The sequence below is a fragment of the Perca flavescens genome, chromosome 5, assembly GCF_004354835.1.
Source record: "Perca flavescens isolate YP-PL-M2 chromosome 5, PFLA_1.0, whole genome shotgun sequence".
Classification (NCBI taxonomy): domain Eukaryota; kingdom Metazoa; phylum Chordata; class Actinopteri; order Perciformes; family Percidae; genus Perca; species Perca flavescens.
Window position 1 is genome coordinate 255111 of NC_041335.1, and position 22350 is coordinate 277460.

Consider the following 22350-nt stretch of genomic DNA (forward strand, 5'->3'; position numbering starts at 1 on the left):
ATGACATCTGGGCTTCAATAGTTAATTGGCTGGCGCACATTCCCAAGACTGTATGGCTGCAGCCTGGAGCGTCCCATGTCATGCCGTCCCGTCTGGTGCCGAATAAAATACGTATTAAAAATACGTTTTTTGCGTTCCAAAATTCCTAAAACTGATCTGTTCAATATGTTATTGAACAACTTCATGTGGTCAGGAACAGACCAAAAGCACCTAGAATAACTTTAACAACTTAAAATCCAAAACAGAGGGATTGAACGTCTGAACTTAATGAGTTGAAACCTGCAAATCTGAATGTAACGTTGATCGCCAAAAGCCAACTGAGGCTTCCGGATGTTTATGGAATAAGGAGTCTGGGAAAAAAATGTGTCTCTCTCTCAGCTTCAAAACCTAGCTGTACACATATATTTTTAGGAATTTTAACGTAAACGAATGTAATATAATTTCTCAAATTAAAGATAAAAAGGTTTCTACAAAGAAGAAAGTAGTATAATAATATAATAATTCGCAATTTCGTATTTTTGATCCTCTGAACTTACCGTTGGACACGCCTTCGGCATGACATGGGACGTTCCAGGCTGCAGCCATACCCGCCTCCACATTCCAGTTACAATGCGCAAGACACAGCCTCTATGACTCAGCCTTGATTTAATATCCTTGTAGATATCCGACTGAAGCAAAGCAGCGCAGTCACACACACACACACACACACACACACACACATCCACAACGCAGCCGGCAGAGGCGGGGGAGAGAGAGAGAGAGAGATTTCTCTTCGGGAGACTTGTTTAAATTATGACAAATATGTTATACACATTAGATTTAGTATGTAGTTCATACTTTTTTGGTGTATTTGTTTTCTGATTTTAACGCTATAAAGACCGTTGCCGTGCTTGCATTAGGCTACTCCCTTACCCCTCATATAGTCCCTATGGTCCCTCCCTTACCCCTCATATAGTCCCTATGGCCACCTGGCCAGTGCAAATGCAAATTGAAAAACCGGTTTTGGGGGAGAGTAGTTAGTAGAACTGCTTAAAAGTGGACTTTTCCTAGAACTACGTTACTTGAGGAAGCCTACATCCTCAGAAGATCTGTGGTTAGTTCTCCAAGATGTTTGGAACAACCTACCAGCCCAGTTCCTTCAAAAACTTTGAGCAAGTGTACCTAGAAGAACTGATGCTGTCTTGAAGGCAAAGGGTGGTCACACCAAATATTGATTTGATTTAGATTCCTCTTCTGTTCATTCACTGCATTTTGTTAATTAATGAAAATAAAACTATTAACACTTCCATTTTTGAAAGCATTCTTAGTTTACAGCATTTTTTCATACCTGCCTAAAACTTTTGCACAGTACTGTATATATCTCCTGCTGCCTCTGTTTCCTTCATTTAGAATTCCTCAATAAAACCTCATTAGCTGCTACTTTCTTTACTTAAGGGGGCACAAAAATGGTAACTCACGGTCAACTCCATGACTCCTTGTCAATGACAACTGAGCAAACACTATACTTTGAGGAAGACCATAAGATGTGATTGAAGTAGAAAATAAAAGGCCTGAACATGTTCCTTTGAAACAAAGTGTTTTATTGTAACACAGTTCACAGAGAAACACCGGTTGTTCACCCAGTTATAACAAACATAAAAGCATAAAAACAAACTTAATTTACACAGGCATTCTGCACAGGGTCAGTGGTTAGTGTGCTGCTGTGGCAGGGCTGGGGGGGCAGCAACTACTTCTCTAGTCTTGGCCTGTTCAAACACTATCGGCATCAACAAAAGCATCGAGACCTTACTATGTCCAACAGAAACTCAACAATACTGAGCCTCGTCCTGTTCCACACATATGAACTGTTTTCACATTTTGCAAAAAGAAAGAAAATATCATCACCGCATCTCAATATATACTGAGGAACAGGTCCTGCCTCGGATTCACAGCAGAAACCAAACACATGGAAACACACCAGCTTTTCTTTTCTCTGTTCTTTGTGCATGATGCCTTCAGGGGCTGACGTAATGAATGGAAACATTGCCATCCACGTGGACATGGGATGTGGTGGGGTAAAATACTTTTCCATATATTTTTTTTTCTCTTTTCATTTCCATCTCTATCACATGAGATGTTGCGTGAGATGAGGGAAGCTGGGGAGGATAAAGTGACACTGAGACAAGTTAAGCACAAACACAAACAAATGGCCAGTTAGACGGAGATATCTGACATCTGAGCAATGCCATCTGAGGAATATCCCTTTCCAAATCTTTCATTTAGATGGATACGTGTACAGACTGTAAGATGATCCAGTTGAATTGCTGAATCACTGTATTATCGGTTTTAGCAAAGAGGCCCTGAACCTAAAGAAGACCACATTGTACTACTGCATAAACAGCCTGTCCTTTCTGTGATACTCCAAACGTGAAATAGGAACTGTATTAATTACTGTACACAACATAATGCCAAAGCCCCCCCACAAATGCTGCAACACCGGAGGATGGATCAGAATCAGGGGACATGGAGTTGTTTTTGCTATCTTTGGTGCGTGAGTAGAATCTGTGTGGGCTTGATTTAAGTCCAGTTTGTAACATGCACATTGATTTCCGCACTGGCAGCATTTCCACAACCGTGTCATCGGGGGGTCATCTCATGGAGTCCATGCTGATCTGTGAGCGAATGGGGGGAGGGGAGGTGGAGGCAGCAGGGATCTCGGCAGTGGCTTTGGTTGCTGCAGGGTGTGTGGGTGTGGAAGTCCAGGTGGTCAATGGGGAGTCCAGACAGAGTCGTAGCAGTGTTGTTGGTGGGGGGTGTTTATGATCGTTTCCTTCTTCCTTCCAGGTTCCTGAAGTTGGATGGCCTGATCTTCATCTCAGCAAACTCGATGGAGTGCTCGTGGCCTTTCCAGTGGAACCAGTTGACACCCTAGATAGGAGAGATGGACCCATGAAACAACAGTACGGGACACTTCTGGGAACCCTAGATTACATCCAATGCCAACACTTCTGAATCCAAACTTTCTGATAACTATGCTATGAATAAGGTAAGGAGAACATTTTGCCTTTCTGCAAATAAACTACGTTTAACTTGTGGTTAAGCAGGATTAATGAGGAGCTAATGGCAGAACCACTTTAGACACCCATAGCAGAGGTTTTGATTTGTAGTTCAGCCTCTCATTAATCAGATCAAAGTAAATCCTGGGAGAATAATAGTTTCTCTTTGGGGATATTTCAAAAATTAAATAAAACCAGTGGATCATTTTATTCTATAGTTTGTAGCTGACTTGCCCAGTGGACTTCTGTATTGGCTGGTGAAACAGGTGACGACCCTTACATTATTTTTTTGGGCATTTTAGGCCTTTAATTCCACAGGACAGATGAAGACATGAAAGGGGAGAGAGAGAGGGAATGACATGCAGCAAAGGGCCACAGGCCGGAGTCAAACTCGCGGCTGCTGCGTCAAGGAGTAAACCTCTATATATGTGTTCCTGCTCTACCAACTGAGCTAACCCGGCCACTCCCTTACGTTCTTAAACCAGCCTCTGGAGACTCCACCAGCTGAGCCCCCCAAAACCGAAGTTGAGGTAACTCTCGAGGTAGCCTTACTTTCTTTTTTGATACAAAGGAGTTATCATCACTTTTACGTTTCTCCGCCATGTTTCATTCATAAAATAGTGATGCCGGGGCAGCAGGAAAAACAAGGATGATAGCAGCTAGCAGCTAACAGCTAGCAGCTGACCTGATGACAGCAAGGGTCCCAGGTTAAGAGGTCCCGGAGGTCTACAATTTTAAGCGAGAACACAAATGTATAGTTTTTATACAGACTTTTGTAAACATTAGTGTATTATCATAATTTGTTTAAAATGCAAATATTTTTTTTTTACCTCAACCTCAAACCAGATAAAGACTTGCGCACCCCCTGTGATCTTTGCCGCCCCCCTAAGGGGTGCCCCAGGTTGGGAACCACTGCTCTAAACCTTCCGAAAGGCTGACCCATGAACCCAATGAGGACCCCTAGAACCGCTTCCAAACCAGCTGTACCCTCTTGAGGAGTCCTAGAATACCCTCATATCTATCATCAAGACTAATGGAGCACCATCAGGGAGAACTCCTTTAGGAACCACTGTTCCTAGGGCAAACAGTAACCGAGATACTGCACCTTGCTGTGACTGTTGTCTCCATATCGTCCCATGAGGTTGACGCGGTGGCAGTTCTTATACCAGAATGCTCCCTTATAGGACAGGGCACAGTTGGTGACAGCGATGTCGTTGTCGTGGTCGTAAGTGGAGAATGGACGCCCGTGATGGTACGTCATAGAGTCACCTGCAAAGACACACAGCAGAGGGGCCGGATAAACGCTGGTACACTTTCTCTTACATTTATGTCACAGATGAACACGTCACATGGCCAATACATGCACAGACAAGTCTGTTCAAGTCTGTTGGAATATATTGTGATTCAGATTGTATTATAAATAAATAGAGAAGAAATTCAACGTAAATAAAAGAGTGTCCCCACAAATCTATTAATTAATTAATAGATTAATTAAATTAAATTAATTAAATCTATATCATAACAAATTCAAAGTAAATTTGATACAAATGATGTAAAAATGGACAAATCACACCTCTTCACAGAACAATTATAGGAAAAAGAATGTATTAGCTAAGATAACAGTAGACCACATATACATACATACATATTTTACTCAGTTTACCATTTCATTTTGGCACACACACATTGCACCATGACATCCAACCCTACAGAACACATCTTGTGTAGAGACCCTGATGAACCCAGACATATCACCGGGTGGTCAGGGGTCAGCTGGGAGCACAGGGAAATAAGGGATGCATGTCTCTCAAACAGCCTTAACTATAGAGAGGATTGGAATAGTAAAATCTTATTTTAATCCCAGTTCTTGAAAACCCGATTTGTTTAAAAGATGTTGATGTTTATGTAGCTGTGTAATGCATGTTTGTATCCTTTTCATGAAAAGTGTTGTTTTATATATTATTATTCATTGTGATAATAAAAGTTAAAGGATAAGCGGATATCTTTATTTTGTATTATTATTTTATTATTACAGGTGCTGTGTGTGTTTCACAGCCGGATTTATCATAAAAACCCATCAGTGTGCCACACTGTTACATTACCAAATGTGGGTTAATCTGTCGCTGAAAGTAATCACAAACAAAGTCACAATTTCCTCCTGTTTGAGTAACTTTTGATAAAAAAGTTTTAGGAAATGACTGAACATTTTTCAAAAACACCCAAATATATATCTGTAAGCTGTTTTAGCATGTGTGCCTTCAGTAGACACAAATGGGTCTGCAGGCTGCAGAAGTCAGCGTTACCTGCTGTTCCACTGTATCCTCCTACGTGGACTTTGTAGCGGGTCCGGGGTTCAGAGATGGAGAACTTGTCATACTGGGCGTAGGCTGTTTCTCCCTTATCTCTCAGGTCCACTCGCAGCTCGTACGGACCTCCAGCTGTGATCTTATGCAGGTTGGAAAGACCTGAGTGAAAGAGGACATTCTATATAAGCTGGACGGACAGCCATGACAACGATCCACTGATGGCTTTGATGAGATATTATTATTATCAGATAATACATTCTTTAACATGTTTCAAGGTGTATTTCTTTCATTCCATTATTCAATATGTTTCATTCAAATTATAACATAACAATTATTATAATTAAGTGGATCACTGAACCAGAACTAGTCCGGTCCAAATCAAGCCACGAAATGCAATGCCACTGAAAACATTGGATGCTGAACATGTTGATGTACTATATGTCCATCTCCTTGCTCTGATGATTAAATTACCCAGCCAGAATTCATCGTTCATGTCACCAAAGCCAGCTGTGTAATTCTTCCAGTTGCGGAAAAACTCCAGTTTACCACTCTGTCGTCGAAGGAACACCTAAAAGAGAAGGAAAATAGGTCACCACATCAAGTGAGCTGTATGTGAAATATATCTGACATTATGTTACACAGTTATATATAGGTTCAAAACAAAATGAGAATGTCTAAGCCAAACAAGCTTAAAAATATCATGGATATTTGTTTGACAAAAATGCTTATACCTCCAAACTGAATGGCACAAAGAGGCACAGCAGAGCATAGACTCAAACAGCAGCAGAGAATGAATCACAATTGCTGTGGACGAAGTCCACACGGAGATCCACTGGTAAGAGCCAATGAGGTTTAACCATGAATCAACTAATTTAAATAGCTCACGTTACTGTATTGTGTCAACAGTTAACTTCATTTATTACATATTGTATTTGGCATCTTCTTTATTATTATGCGGGGTGAAAATGTTCCACCAAAACAAGTTCCTTCCTAGACTATTTTAGCAGAGCCATCGTCGCTGCGTCTGGAGCTTAGCGCCGCCCAAGACCGTTGGGATTGGTTTAAAGAAATGCAACTTAAACAACCCAGAGCGTTTTTTTTCTCCTATCTCCCAGAATGCATCTGTGGTGTAGCAAGACCTTACACCACAGCACTATGGAGATAGAGCTGGCTATGCAAGTATAGCCAGTGACTTACGATCCATCCACCTCCATCAGTGCTCATGTCGCAGTAGACCTGGAGGGGCTGGCTCTCATCCCCACCCAGATAGATGGTGTACAGGTCTGATGAGGTGTCTCCATTCAGAAGGGCCTGGGAGCAGTCCTTGGGGTGTCTGTACAGTACACCAGCTACAAACACAAGCACACAACACAGGACATGATGGAATAATCAACACAGTGGACTACACACGATCTGTAACGAGGGAGAGGGGATGGAGCTGCAAAATGATCCTCATACTGTAGTATGTGTGCAGGGTGCACAGGGATTGGCGGATCACTTTGACTACTGTTACGGCTGCAGGCACAGACTCACCTGGGGCCACCCAGCATGCTTTGGGGGAGAGGCAGGGTACACCCGGGACACCAGTCCATCACAAGGATAACATCATAGATAAATGAGCACAAATGTCTAAATCTCAAGTCTAAATGTCAATCTACAGCATACATCCAGGACATGGTCAAACCATATACCCCAACCCGCCCACTTCACTCACTAATCACTCAACGAAATGCCGACTGTTCACTCTCCTGGCTCCCAAATGGTGGAACGAGCTCCCTATCGACATCAGGATGGCCAAAAGCCTACACATCAGGCTAAAAACACATCTCTTCCGACTACAGTTGAAAGCACTTAATTGTAAGTCGCTTTGGATAAAAGCGTCAGCTAAATGACATGGAATGTAATAATGTCTTTGGACTGTGGGAGGAAAGTGAACCACCACGAACCTCCCCAGCACTAACCCAGCACCTAACCAGGATCTAACTTTGTCATAGTTCAGGAGTTATGAATTTGCCCTCCCACTGCATTGTTAATAGTATTAAAAATACAGCTACTGAAATATATTTGACATATGTTGTAACAGACTCAGAACCCAGCAGGGCTGAGACCTGTCCAGTGTCCACTCACTGGTGGTGAAGACAGTAGTGATGACTCGGCTTCTCTTGGGACCAGCGATGGCCTGCAGCTTGACTGAATACTCTGTGGAGGCGCTCAGCTGAGCCATGTTATAGGAGACAGCGTTGGGACTCAGGACCACCTCCTGAAGGACGAAACATGGTCAAAAATTGGGTTCCTAAACACATTGTAAAGATTGAATGCAGTCCTAAATGTGTGGAGGTCTGGTGTCCACTCACACGGACAACGCCATCTGTCGACTCAAAGCTGAGGATGTATCCGGTGATGTCAGCGCGAGGTGGCTTCCATGTCAGCATACTGTTCTCTGTCTGAATGTTACTGGCTGCCAGGTCCTGAGGGGCGTCCACGTCTAAAAACACAACAGCCGTTTAAATCTGTTCATATTTTACCAACATCAGTTTCTCTATCGGCTGTTTCAGCGCCTCTTTGTGATGTCATTCATGATTTAATTAAGCTTTCATTCACATATTTGTACATGACATCACTGTGGCATCATGTACTTTTGGTTCAGATGAAAATACACCTTGTAGTTACAATAACAAAAAAGCCCACTTGACTGCTTTGGTTGTATTTTTGATTTGGTTTGAATCAGTGAAGCTCAAATCAAGTTCTTAGCAGGAATTCTCACCAGTGGTGAACTCAGTGGTGGTGGCTGCACTCTTGGCCAGGTCCCTCACAGCATAGACCTTCACAGTGTAGTGCGTGGCAGGCGTCAGAGAGCTCATCTCAAACTCCACTACGTTTCCTGACACACGCTCCATCACTGGAGCCACTGCAACGACACAGAGCCGACAGTTAGGGAGGGAGCCGACTGGATTGGACTGATGTCTCTGACAGATTATTTCAATCTGCTCATTGGCCCTGTTGTCTCACTCAGATATAAGGTAATCAACATTCCTTCCTTCTCATTAGATCTTCATTGAAAGGCAGTAAAGATCATCTAATGATCATTATTTTAACATCTCCATCATCAATCCACATTTTTTTTAGTACAGTGCCAGTTCAAAATATGCCAGTTTGGAACGGGACGATTGCTTGGCCTGTGGTATTGCTGCTTGAAGCTTTCTCCAGAACCATAGTTCCCCAAAATAGAAGAACCCCAAAGCACTTAGCAACCACTCTGTATATCCTACTACTGACCTACTGTGTACTCCTACTTCAGAGTAAAACTTTGTACTACCACATTTACCTGACAGATGTGGCAGATTCAGAATTTATTCACAAAATATCACAATTAAAATGTGGAATAATCACAGACATTTGCCTCATGGACTGATGGCAGTGCACCATGTGCCACCCAATCCGGCCGTTATGAGAGCCAATCAGATTAAATATCTGCGTTAATCAACCAAGTTGGTGTGTGTGTGTTTGTGTGTGTGTGTGTGTGTTCTTGAAATATCTCATGAACTGTTCATCCAATCTACTTCACACTTGGTTCCCTGGGTACCCATTGGTTTGGAATTTGGGGCAGTTTGGACAGCGTTTTAGTGTTGTCTTTTTTTGTCAGCGACATCGCATGTTGATATCACCACAGTCAGCGTTTAATGAGGGCAGGGCTGTCTCGTCATATAGCCTATCGTTAACAAATTTAACATTTCAGCAGAGGTGTTCATTTCCAAACAGGCTTAGTGGCTTGAACTTGAACAACCGGACCCAGGGTGAGCATAGTGGGTGAGTCTGCATCAGAAACAAAAAGTGGTGAATTTACAGCTCACAGCAACTTTATATAATATAGTGTCTATACGATCTAGTGTCGGCAAAAATGCCTTTTGATTGAATTTCCTCTAAGCGAGTGAATTTAAACAGGGCTTTTATTGTGAAGGGTAAAACATGTTTGTTTTTTTGGGCATTGTAGGCCTTTATTTCCACAGGACAGATGAAGACATGAAAGGGGAGAGAGAGGGGGGAATGAGATGCAGCAAAGGGACACAGGTCGGAGTCCAGGAGTAAACCTCTATATATGGGAGCCTGCACTACCAACTGAGCTAACTCGGCCACAAAACATGTTTTTTATTGAGTTTCCTCTTAGCGAAATGCTGAGTGAATTTAAGATGGACCTTTATTGTGAAGGGTAGACACTGAAGAGCCAGTGTTATGGCAGCATTTTTTCCTCAACCTTTATTCAGCAATCTTTTAGTTTTATTCACAGTTTAATATCCAACGCTGTTCAAACTGCTCCAAATTCCCAAGTTCATTGGGTACCCAAGTGTGAAGTAGATTGGATGAACGGTTCATGAGATATTTCAAAGACAGACACACACACACACACACACACACACACACACATATACATACAGAGGCTTCCCGATTTATTAGAGAGATAAAATTGACTTTTTTATATACGTGTGTGTGTTTATACATATATCTAGAAGTATTGTCTGTGTTTGATGGTGTGTTTGCGTATGTGTGCACTACATACCTGAGTCTGCACTGTAGGTGATGACGTAGCCGTCTACAGTGGCAATGGCGGGCTGCCAGAGCAGCAGAGCCTCAGTGTCTGTGATATTGACTGCAGACAGACCACGGGGTTTATCCAGAGCTGTGACACACACAAACACACACACACACACACACACACACACACACACACACACACACACACACACACACACACACAAATCTAGTATCACAAAACTGACAAATCTAGGCAAATATACATGTTTGTATGGAGCTTTAAGAGGATGAATGAATGTGTGTGTGTGTGTGTGTGTGTGTGTGTGTGTGTGTGTGTGTTCCACATCAGTCCTACCGGTGGTGACACTGTCTGATCCAGGCTCACTCTCCCGTTGACCCTTGACAGCGACCACGGTGACCTCGTAGGTGACCCCGGGGGTTAGGTTGGGCAGCACAGTCTGAGACTCCGAGCCGTCCACTGTCAGAGTCTTAGCATTACCTGGAAGTCCAAACAACAACAAGTCAAGATATCAGAAGTTTGGCTGGACTTTTTTTTTTTTACAGTGTACCCTGATGACCACCCCACAGAATCTTGGCAGAATCTTAACTTATTTTTGTGTTATATACATGAGTAGGCCTACAACAAATGTTGAGTCATTTTAGCAGTTTGGTCTCTATTTTTGTATTTTACAGGTTTACATGTATTTTTAAGGCCAGTTAGGGTTCACAGTCTATTTTGGTCAGGTTTATAGGTCAGGTTTATAGCTGTATATTCTAAAAGTAAAATATGATGGAATGTACTTGATAGATCAAGTATTAATATCATCTTAAATAATTACCTGTTATATAAGAAACGTTTTTATAACTGAAAGGATTGTGTTAACTTCATAAACCGTCAGATTAATGTTGAGCCAGCTGCCTTCTCATGGAACTGTGCTCTCCACATCTGCTAATGTACTTTTATTATGATGACTCCAGGATCTTCAGAGAGTGAGGTCCGCGTGGATATAAATTGATATTTAAAAGGTGAAAACAATTCTTCATCAACTTCCTGTTCCATCTGTGTGCCAGGCTTTTGACACTTTTGTGTCATATCTTTCTCTGTTACTTAGCAACTTCTAAGGGAACTTGACATGTATGGATTAAATTGAATAGTTCAATTCAAATCTTAGAACAGTAGGCTGCATTTTCATTCCAATGGATGCTGAAGTGAAGGGGCTGAATGACATCATTTGGAGATAGCCATTAATATATAGAGATATCATAATGGTAGTCATAAACTTCAAATTAAAAAAATAATATTATATTTAATTTTCTTTCTTTGCATGATGTTCTAATTATTACTTTCATTTGCTCTGGACCTCTCACGCCTCATTCAGAAGAAGTACCTTTAGCCCGTCACTAGGGGGCAGAAGCAGTCTATCGTTGGAGAAAAGAGTTTGCCCTGCAGATGATGGAGGACTGAACTGATTGATAGGTCAACAATAATACAGCAGGGGGAATGTCCATACTGGTGATGAAGTCATTCATAAACTGGAATATACTTCCCTGGTTGGAAGATAAAACTAATAGTGCTACGGGCTAAATCTTTATGTTGTAAATGCTTAGTTTCTTTACTTGTTTTACAGTTCTGTTCAGTCTTGTTAATCAAGTGACAGTGGCCAGATGGTCCCTGTTTTGCAGGACACTGACCTCCATGAGCAGGCACATAGGTGACCCTGTAGCTGTCCACCCAAGCTCTGGGAACCACCCAGTGAACGGTGGCCGACGTGTCGGTGACATCAGAGAAGCGGAAACCCTTGGGTGGACCCACATCTGGCACAAACAAGACAGACACAGCAAGGAAGGGGCAAACACAGAGAAAGTATAACTTTAGTTGATATGTTATGTGCTTTTTAAGACTGGCGAGGACAGGGAAACAGAACATACGGTATGTCTGTCACATCGGCCAATACATTTACATATATTAGTGGCTCTGCTTCAGAATTAACAGAAGACAAGAAAAGACACACATGAATAACATGTTACTGTAGCCAAGGCAGATCCACCACTGAAAGGCACGCGTTAAGAAGTGAAAGAGAGTATGTAAGAGAGAGCGAGGTAGACAGACAAAAGGGGCCTGGCGAGGCCCGGCTCACGGTGGGACCCTTCCTGGCTAACAGCGAGCCACAGTATCTCGCGTGACAGACCTGAGGAGATTAACTTGCCCCCATTTCATGGCAACACAAAAGTGAAACATGCGCCACGCAACCCAAGAGTAAAGCCTTACCCCCAGGGAGTACAGGGGACACACACCCATTCTATGTGACACAGACAATCCCCACCCCTCCAAAGCACACTTTACAAAGAGCGACCCGGACACATGGGGCCAGGCAGTCAAAGACAACATTTGGGAGGACAACTGGACAGAGACAACACAATCAAAGAAGCGGAGTAAAGAGCTTAAAGAACTGAGTAAATTTCCTTGAAATATGACATTTCAAAGCCTTTCAGATAGTTTTGGGTTGAAGCTGTTTGGCTCATATGTGCAGATATTCAGCATCTTTAAATTAGACCTTGTTATTTATCCACAATTATATTAATTTAAGGTTGGGTTAACATTCAGACCATCATGGGATACTTATGTGATCTCTGATATTGCTGTAAACCAATCAGGAGCACCGACAGACACCCCAACACCTAGCATCTGACTCAAGGCACATAACGCAGCCATGTAAACTATCATCATTAAAACGGATTACTTTCTAAAGTTAACCCTTTTTTTGCAGCGTTAAGTGCCTTAGATGAATACGACCCTCTGTTAACAGGTTAGTAGCCAAAACGTCAGAACACAGGTGTTAATGATCATGTTTTCATGCTGTTACCATAGAAGACAAAAGTGACAAGATACGACATCACTACACATTGACCACGCTGACAAGACCAGTACAGAGCTTCAGTTCACAGCTCTGATTTTTCTTTTCCCTCCCTTCACCGTGTACCTGTTCTCACCCACTCCATTACAGACTTGGACCTTCTTCCCAAAATGAGCCCAAAGATTTCGATTTTGTACTCGGTGTCCTCGGTGAGATCTGTGATAGCTGTGCTCCGCTCCTCGCCACCCAGCACCAGCTCTCTTGGTTGGCCTGGGCCCTCGGCCTGGCTCACCATTATGACAAAGGTGTCGAAGGCTTCCTCTTCAGCCGTCCAGGCCAGACTAAAGCTCTCAGGGGTGACATCGGAGACGAGGAGAGCCTCCATCTCCGGTTCGGCCTCTGAGTGACAGGGGAAAGTCAGTGTGCTTTGACATTTGAGGAACATGGCAGCGAAAAAGAGTGTATCAGTGTAAATGCCAGTGTTGGTTACATAAAAAGCTCAGCATCAGAACTGGAGGAAGGGGAGAAAAACTTCAGGTTGTTGAGCCTCAACTGGCCTTTCAAAGCCACGATGGTTAGTAAGATGGAAAACTGATAGAGATAAAATTGTAGTTAAACAATACATTAGTGACCTAGGGCTGCCACTTTTTATTCAAAATTTAAACTACTGTTTGAACATGGGAAAAATATTCCCCATCCAATTTTTAACAGTCTCCTTGAATGAAAAGATCAAAGTGTTTAAGACAAGAAGGCTGAAGTTTGGACTCCAGCAGGGGCGTTCCTATGTCTGTCCAACTCAGACCAGTGAACTGGGCTATTATTGTCCTCTACACTAACTGTTCTTTATGGATAATCACCAAACCATCTGAGAAGTAACGTGAGCATTTTGGATTCGATACCATTGATGAAATTGTAAGGCAGTGGAGGCACCACGGATAACGGTAACAACTTTAAAGGCACTGCGAAATAAATAGGTGTGTCTCTGCAAAATATTTTGTTCTAAAAGATCAACTACTACTATCACTCACCTTCTTCAAATTCATTCAAACTTTATTTTTTGAAATAGTAACAGCCCTGGTCGGATGAATCTTATTCTAAGTAAAAGGCTTTGTCAAACTACAGCTGCTTCTCTTAGAAATGTGCAGTGCAGTAGCCTACAGTGCAAAAGCTAGTAGTTAAGTAGTCATTAGCAGCAGCTAATAATGGCAGTGATAGGAAGAGATGTTGCAAGACAACAGGAGTCTACAGCTGCTGGAGAAAAAGCTGTGTCTCTGCAGATCATGAGTCGGCCGAAGCTAATTAGCTGGAGAAACTTCCGGTAGCAGCACAGATGGATCCACGGACCAGACAGAGCTTTTAAAAGCAGCCGGGATAGAAGCAGATATAAGTGAGCTCAGGAAAGCCGCAATAAAGCCCAGCACCACTGATCATTAAAACACTAGACCAAATGCGAGGGTCTCAGGGGTCCTTGAACTAGCCTGAAACCCCTTTTTATTGTGAGGAAAAAGGCATGAGGCATTTGTTACGAGAAGAAGTGGTGGAAATGAGAAGCAGAGCAGACAAATCCCAGGGAGCTGTCACTCTTCATTAGCCGCCGGGCGGCTTCAGCTGGTCAGTGGAAGAGAGGGAGGGCCACATCCATCAGCTAACATGTGCTAGCTTGCTACTGTTTTCACCCTCGCACCACCACCCCTTCTACCCCTCACACCCCCTTCACACCCTCAAGACCTGAGGGAACACAATCGCCGCTCACAAAAGGCAGCCTGTTATTGGAGGAGGTCTGCGCCGGCGCCAGCTAACCTGCTGAAAAGGGGGTCTGCAAGCGAAAGCCCAGAGCTGGTTCCAGTCTCGCCTGATAACTTTACAAGAGCAGCTTGTGGTGTTACGAATCACAACCGAGTGGAGCTTGTTCTGGGAGCCGTCCACATCTCTTTGTGGTTCCATCAATCATTTGTTGTATAAAACCCAAGTTTCCTCACTCCCTTTTCAGAGGACTTTATTTCCCCCACAACGTCTACCTCCAGTCGACCAACGATGACCACCGTGCATCACATAATCAAATTAGTCAGCACTTGTATTCACTAGTTGGAATGTTTTATAGATTAAGAGATGCTAATGAAAAATGTTAAGATGGTTTCACCAGCCATTAGCATGCAGACAATGGGCCATGTTGAGCGCATGCCATATTCTGCGTGGCCCCAGAAGCCCCTGGCACCCTAGCACCAGAGCCCAGGGGCAGTGGCAGCATGAGAATTAAGACTTGAGGGAACTGGGGATGCATACAGAAGAGAGGCCTCACACAAAGTGACAAAAGCGCCTCAGGGTTTTTTTTGTCCTCTGTCAGTCCTCCCATCTTTCTTCCACTTGACTGATCCTCGTCAGTGAAATGCTGAAGGATATTGTCGGAATAGATGCACACATAAAAAAAAAAAAACTGCTTATTTTTGACATCTAAATAGTTTTATAGGGTGACGGTAAGGGTGTTTTGCTTTATTTGTCAAGGTGCTCAGAGGCCATTACAAGGCGTCATTAGCAGAATTTGGTTTCACTGTTTACAGCCCACTCTTTAGGCACATACTGTAATGCACAGCATGTTAACCATGGGTAATGACTGTGATTGGTGTGGTGGGTGGGGAACTAGAGCACCTGTTGTGCCCCAGTTTCACAGCACTCTGACCTTGTTTATAAGTTCCTGCCTGTTCACATGACAGACCAGGTGCTGCTGTAGGCTGGACTCGTCCCAACAGGCAGACTGACAGCTTAAAGGTGGGTCAAATACGTATCTGCAGCTGGGCTCATATAGACTGAATGGGTTTTGTGTTGTTGAGTGTTAGCCCATTTTCCTGCATCAAAGGAAGGGATACGTGCATGATGGATGGCTGATGAGGCAGTGTTGTTAAGGGATTTGGATTGTGAAATTGGCTGAATGGATGTTAACCCAGTAAAGAATATCTTCCACCACAAAAGCTGGAAGATTGTCTTTAGAGTTAGATGGACAAAACCAGCCTCCATCCCTACAAGTGCACAAAGATTTGTCAAATTTAGATCTCTGGGATCACTAAAAAATGGCTCAGTTAATACTTTTGCTTCCAGTTATTTCGCTGCATCACTTTTTCGAGAATATTCTTGAAATCATTTAATATCTGTTATAGCCAATGAAAGTGGCAGAGTCATTAAGACATGAAAATTGATAGCGCTAATTGAAGTCTGACAGTGTACGACCAAACTGTAACACCTATTAGAGTCAATGTAATGTCAAAGAGAACCACACCAGAATTGAATAGACAAACATCTTTTGACAACGGCAAGTATCTGCTCCTTAGAAAGTCCACATGGAAAAACAGTGGTTAATGCACTGTTGGCAGAAGAAGAAGAAGGAAGCAAAGAAAAGAGCAAGCCCCAGCGTTGATACCTGTGATGGTGTCTGCAAAGACTGGGTCTAATAGGGCCCCCCTGAACACCCCGTACAGACTGGCCCTGTACCAGGTGCTGGAGGAGAGGCCAGAGATAGCCAGGCTGCGAGCATCGGCGGGCACCGTGTGGTTTTGCCACTCAGCGCCCGTCTCTGCATCGGTAACCTCGATCAGAAAGGCCTCCAATGCCCCGTCGTCAGCAGACCAGGACAGGAGGAAGCTGTCCCACGATACGTCGCTGACGGTGACGTTGGTCACCACAGGCTTCTCCTCCTCTGGGTGATGACAAACACATCAACATAGAGTTACAGGACTGGGACAGACATACAGAATGAGGACAAAAGGTTAGACCAACACAGGTTTGTCACAGCCAATCTTGGACAGTTTTAGACTGAAACTAGATTTAAACAGCAGATTTTAAATGTTCAAAAATCCAGAATTGGCTCCATATGTCGGTCTAACGTTACAACACACAAAGATACACATTCTTATGTTCCATTTCTTGGTGACAGCAGTGTACTAACAAACAAGGACAGTGGATGAGCCCACCTTGACAATATCAGCTGCAAAAAAGGGTCAGACATTGATGAAGAGCTCTCATTTGTATTTCAATCAATTAATTTTGCTGTCAAGACAAAAGGCCTTCACTTTGTCTGTAGTGGAAATAAGGGAATGCCAGAGGGAAAACCCAGCCTCATTACCAGTGGCTGCCTATACCCATCTCCTCTGTATTACCATATAATGGGAAGACTTAAAGATAGAAAGCAGCAGGCAGACATGCTGATGCAGCTTGTTTGCATTAATGGCTGTGAATGAGCCATTAACATTTGAAGATGCAGTGTAGCCCGACCGGTATGGCAGAAGTACACCGTCCACTTCAAAGTTATGGGGGGCATGCAGAGCCCCACAAGGGGGGGTGTGCAATCGTTCAGAGAGGAGAGTGGAAAGAGATGGTGCAGGTAAACATCAAGGCTGCCATTATCCTCTCCTCACTGTGTGGCAGAGTGTAGACAATAGTAGTGTGATGGGGGGATGGGGGAGGGGGGTTATAAGAGTTCATATGGAGAATGAGGTGCATTTACTGTGTGATAGTCTGATGAGTTCCTGGCCCTATAGTGTGGGGAGGATTTGAGTCAGCGTTGTGTTCACGGCTGCAGTAAAAAGACATAGTGCTGTACAGCAACACTATAAACAATATATACACATGTGATACATGCTTTATAACACGCTATCATGTAGTTGTAAGCACATATAAGTGCATATGTATTTGTCACCTCCTGTGCACACCCATAAGTGAAGGCTGCTGCAAAGACATAATCAAAGACAATACAGGAAAACATTGTCTTCATATGAGAAAGTATATTTGCTCGCACATACTGTAAATTAATAAAGACTTAAAAACAACTACATTATACTGTGTTATAAACCATGAATTCATGTTTTTTACATATAAATGCTAAATAGGGTCTTTAGCCTTAAGACAAAAAACTATTTGGCTAAAAGGATTTTAAGAAGTTCTAAGCTACATATTGGGGAAAGTAAAGGGAGACATTCTAAGCAAAATTTCCTTTTAGCTAGCCTTCCAATGCCTATATCAAGGCACGATATCCTTTTAATAGGAAATGCCCCCCCCCCTCTAACTTTAAAGGGTCAGTTAACCCAGATTCCAAAACCACTTAAGCAGAGGTATGTAGCCGTGTTGATATGTTCTGGTTTTATTGGCCCGAGGCCTCTGCCCCAGTACAATGGAGGTGAATGGAATACCATTTGTGGTGCTGACATTACAAAATGACTTGGGGAAAAATGGTTAACAGCAACCTTTCTTTCCAGAAACATATTGTCACAAATGTTCCTACAAACTTTCTCTTCAGTAGAATGTAGTTTCACTAAAAACAGAGAGCTGCAAGTTCTATCATCCAGAGTAAAGGGACTGTCTTCTGTTTCTGGAAAGAGACTCTGCTGTTTGCATTTTTCAGTGCCACAAACTAAATGTGATCCTTCTCCATTTGACTGAGCTGTGGCTTGACACCACCAAGGCTCATTTCAGAGTTTTGAGTAAACCAACCCTTAAAGCCCAAGTTCACATGCAGATGAAGATGTGTGTAATGACTATATCAAATGTTCTCCTGAGATATTGCATTCTCATGCTGATATCTGCCATTTGATACACACTCATTCATATCATATTACAGCACTACACATGTGTTTGTCTTCTCTAACCCAGGCGAAGTCAGTGCTGCACAGATCACGTCAGGGCATGCAGGACAATGATCTGGCTTTTTACATGCTCTATCTTCTCTGTTTTTCTCCGCAGAGAATCAGCTGTCAATGCATTTTATGAAGTAAGACATCCCAACATAATTCCAAAAATGATGGCAATAGATGTATAAATCGTCCGACACTGGTGATCAAACATACAACATATCAAAGACTCTCTGCACAGCTGATAGCAGTTTAAGTACAACAGCTGTCAAGCATGTTAGTGCAATTTCTTCATTGGCACAAATATGGGCACTGGATGTTAGGACTACTGCTGAAGCCGTTATCATGTCCACGTCTGTTGTTCCCCGAGCTCAACTCTTCAGTCAGCTGATTACTGTACATTACAATAATCCTGGTTTTTGTCTCTTGATTTCAGAATTTGAATTACATCAGTTTGTTTCCTTTTTTCATTCTGTATCTTAATGTTTAGAAGCACATTTTGGCTTGGTATTGATTCTCAGCAGGTCACTTAACAGCTCTTCTTTCTGTGATTGGCAGGCACAACCCAAATCCCTCCCCTCTCCTTCACTCCCTCCTGTAAAGCGAGTACGATCAGTGTTTGTGCTACGTGTCTGGAGACGATAAAGGCTGCAGATCGGCCGGGCTGTGGATTAGAGGGCTGCTGATTTTGGAGACAATGTTTTAACAGCATGTGGCCTTTTATCTGAGAGAGCCGCAGTTCATCGTGGTCAAATAGCACGAACCAGAGGGGAGCGGGGCTCACGCCAACAATTATCACATGAATGAACATTGTGCGGGCTGCACATATGTCCACACACACACACACACACACACACAGGTCTGTATTCTGTTGTTCTTGGCAGCGTGCAATCCAAAAAAATGCAAAAAAAGAGAGTTATTCTGAAGCTCACCAACTTTTCCCTCATGCCATATCGATTTTTGCCCGTGGCCGTGCATTTAATGGGCACTTGTTGCACAACTGGAAGATTTACTTTTGAAATGTTTGGCTTGGAGGCAGCCTGACCGCAGCACCAGAAATATGCCACGATCCCTTCATTTGTCTTTTCTTGTTTTGGTTTTAAAAAAAACATGGAAAAAAGAAAAATAATCCCACATGCTATATAAATGAGCCTGGGGGACTTACATTGAGACGCTAACAATGAATTCAATTCATCGCCTCAGTTTGGCTGTAGTAGTGAAGGACAAAAAAATGCACCTATGGTTATTCTCTAAGCTCATGGAAACAGAGGAGCCTCTGTCTGTCTGTGGATACTAAATATCTCAGCAAAGCTACTTCTTCAGTCAAAGGCTCTGCTTGGTTTTCAGAGGTCAGCTCAGCCAAAGGATACTAAAATGCTCCCTTTCTTCCTCGTGGTGTTTGGCTATGCAGAGCATTTAGTTTTTATCTGCCCAGATTTTGAGATATTTTGACATGACTGTCAGGATTGCAAAGAGTTGTGGAAGAGGCTTGGCCGAGATAAGCGACTCCAGGGTACAGGAGTGGTGTTGTCTGAGTGCAGGCTCTGACCATGTCTTAGAGGAAGGAAAGACCAGTTCCTTTCACTGCTCTTAAGATGGAGAGAGGCAGAATTCCATACTAGCTCAAACATCACATATGTTTGATTTTTGATAGCTGTATAAAGTTGATACGACGCGTTAGCCAACAGATCCAACAGACAGGAAGCAGCATGAATTCATTTGGAGTTTCTGAAAAGCTGACAAACATTAAGTCCAATATTTATTCTCCTGCTAGCTCTGTGCTGGCTCTTTAACTGTTGTCTGACTGTGTGCTGTTTGGTGCTGGACAGGTAGAGAAAATTAGGTTTATCATCGTTTATCGCTAAAAAAACTAGCTGTGAGACTAGTGAGACTGAAACAAAACAGTAAAGGTGTGGGCTGTAGAACTGAAACAATTTATTAAACTAGAGCTGGGAGGGGAACTGATCATTCTCAATGGGTTCGTCACTCTGAGTGACCCTATCCATTGTACATAGTCATTTGTCCCATATACTGTACTAAAGACATTAGTGCAGCATGCGGTCAATCCAACGGCCTGCCCTGAGACGCCCCAATCACAACCATTTATCTAAAATGGGTCATGTTTGAGCGAAGACCTTACAGAAGAGTGCCAATGAGGCGTTTTCGAAAACAACCAAGATGGCCACGGCTGATGAAGCCGCTAACCGGTCAGTACTGAGCAAACTGGGCGGAACAATCAGCTGCACTTCGAGCTTTTATGGACCAGAAAGACGTGTTTGTCTTACTTCTGACAGGATTTGGCAAAGGGTTAATTTACCAACTGAGGCCAGCTCATCTCTGCAGCTGTACTGTCCACCTGCTTTGTGCTGAGTCCTTCCCCCCTAATGTGCTGTGATTGGCTGGTAATACTGTGCTGTGATTGGCAGACCTGGTCACTGGTCGCTCAGTGCTACGTCACACCCGTTGATAATGCTGCCTGGAAATGGAAAATAAAGTGAGAGGTTCCAGACCAACTGGTTTAACTGTTCTTGGTCTGACATGCTACAGGACAGTGTTTCTGGAAAGCCAAAACTATCTGTGGGGCTACCACTTGAGGTGCATGTGAAAATATGTGTTTTTTAGTTGGGATTAATCAATTCTTTAAAATTGTGCACAAAAGTAGCCATTGTTAGAAATGGTGTCTGGGTAATGATACAGAGTAAAAAGTATCTGAAATGTCAGCATATTCACGTTGGAATAACTGCCAAAGATCAACCTCCAGACATCTGGGTCAGAAAAACCTCCCCTGCCTCCCACTGTTTCCTCCCACACATGTCAGACACTGTAAGGTCAACCACTAGCGCTGAGTCAGGAGTCAGGAGCTGTGTTTCTGGCAGTGCTGACCTGTTGGTGCTGAGGTGGTGCTGGGTGCACTGGTCCTGCGGCCCCTCTCTGCAATGATGCTGATGGTGTATAGCATGCCAGGTGTGAGGCCCCTAAGAGTGTGGGACTCCGAGCTGCCTGGGAGCACCTCCTCAGCTCGGTGGCCGTCAGCAGACACATAAACCAGTCTGAAGGAGTCCAGTTTGGCTAGCGGGCGTTTCCACTCCAGCATAATGGTGGTCTCCGTCACTTCTGCAACACGCAGGTCTTTGGGAGAATCCAGGGCTGGTCAAGGAGGCAGAGCACAGGTTGTCCAGGAAGTGTTAAGATTTGAGACTATAGAGCAATGGGTCTAGGACTAAACTTGACATTATGTTCAGATGAGTCTTATGAAGTACATTGCTGCGATGATTTGATGTGTGACTGTATTTTCAGGCACAATGTGCATTATTGCAGTTAGAAAGATGCAAATTTGCCCAAGGTGGCACAAACTTACACAAAGATGCGTCCGCTCCAGTTTAGAATTATTCAGCTTGAGCAAAAAATTTGTGTGAGTTTTATGAGCTTTATGAATTTACTTCATAAACTGATAAACACAAACACAGACAGCTAACGTGTGCACAACTACAGTACACAATCAACACAAACGGTTGCGAGAATGACATACTGTCTGAACAAACATGAGCACACAATAAACTGAAGGAAAATGAAATAATAATTATCATTAGCATATAATATTGAAAGACAAGAGAAAAAAGAAGAACAGAAGTGAAAGCATGTTACCAGTCACTGCGTTGGTGGTCGTCGGCAGACTCTCCCGCTCATCTGTCACTGCCGTCACACCCATCCCATACTCGGTGCCCGGTCTCAGGCCTGCACAAAAGGGCAAAGTCAAAGCACTGGGATCCACAAATTAAAAGCAATGTCATGTTTTGTTTGTACAAATCCACTGAGGTGTCACCAAATGAACGATTGGGGAGGCTCTGTAGTCAAGTGGCCAGCTGTTTTGGCTAATGGCTCCAGTGCCTATGGCAAACACAAAACGCTCTCATGTGGCTTGGTTGAACAATAGATTGCAGCCTAATTGCATTTCACGGTAAGCCTGTGCTCACATCAGTGTTGTATTTGCATTGATGGATCTATACGG

At 43.2% G+C, this 22350-nt stretch overlaps 1 protein-coding gene across 4 annotated transcripts in view; it reads right to left on the reverse strand.

Moving 5' to 3' along the window:
• Window positions 1-2627: 2627 nt before the first annotated feature.
• tncb (tenascin Cb) overlaps window positions 2628-22350 on the reverse strand; it is a 43673-nt gene continuing 23950 nt past the window's right edge. For 2 of the 4 annotated variants that reach the window (XM_028577979.1, XM_028577978.1), the window contains exons 9-23: window positions 21987-22076; window positions 21225-21488; window positions 16139-16414; window positions 12853-13125; window positions 11564-11686; window positions 10227-10370; window positions 9897-10016; window positions 8106-8249; window positions 7696-7826; window positions 7469-7601; window positions 6539-6690; window positions 5813-5909; window positions 5339-5500; window positions 4141-4304; window positions 2628-2907 (exon numbers count right to left, since the gene is read on the reverse strand). In XM_028577979.1, the coding sequence (XP_028433780.1) occupies window positions 2797-2907; window positions 4141-4304; window positions 5339-5500; window positions 5813-5909; window positions 6539-6690; window positions 7469-7601; window positions 7696-7826; window positions 8106-8249; window positions 9897-10016; window positions 10227-10370; window positions 11564-11686; window positions 12853-13125; window positions 16139-16414; window positions 21225-21488; window positions 21987-22076 (2384 nt within the window). In that variant the 3' untranslated portion in view covers window positions 2628-2796. The remainder of the gene's footprint in view (window positions 2908-4140; window positions 4305-5338; window positions 5501-5812; window positions 5910-6538; window positions 6691-7468; window positions 7602-7695; window positions 7827-8105; window positions 8250-9896; window positions 10017-10226; window positions 10371-11563; window positions 11687-12852; window positions 13126-16138; window positions 16415-21224; window positions 21489-21986; window positions 22077-22350) is intronic. The other 2 variants (XM_028577980.1, XM_028577981.1) reach the window with 2 other exon arrangements.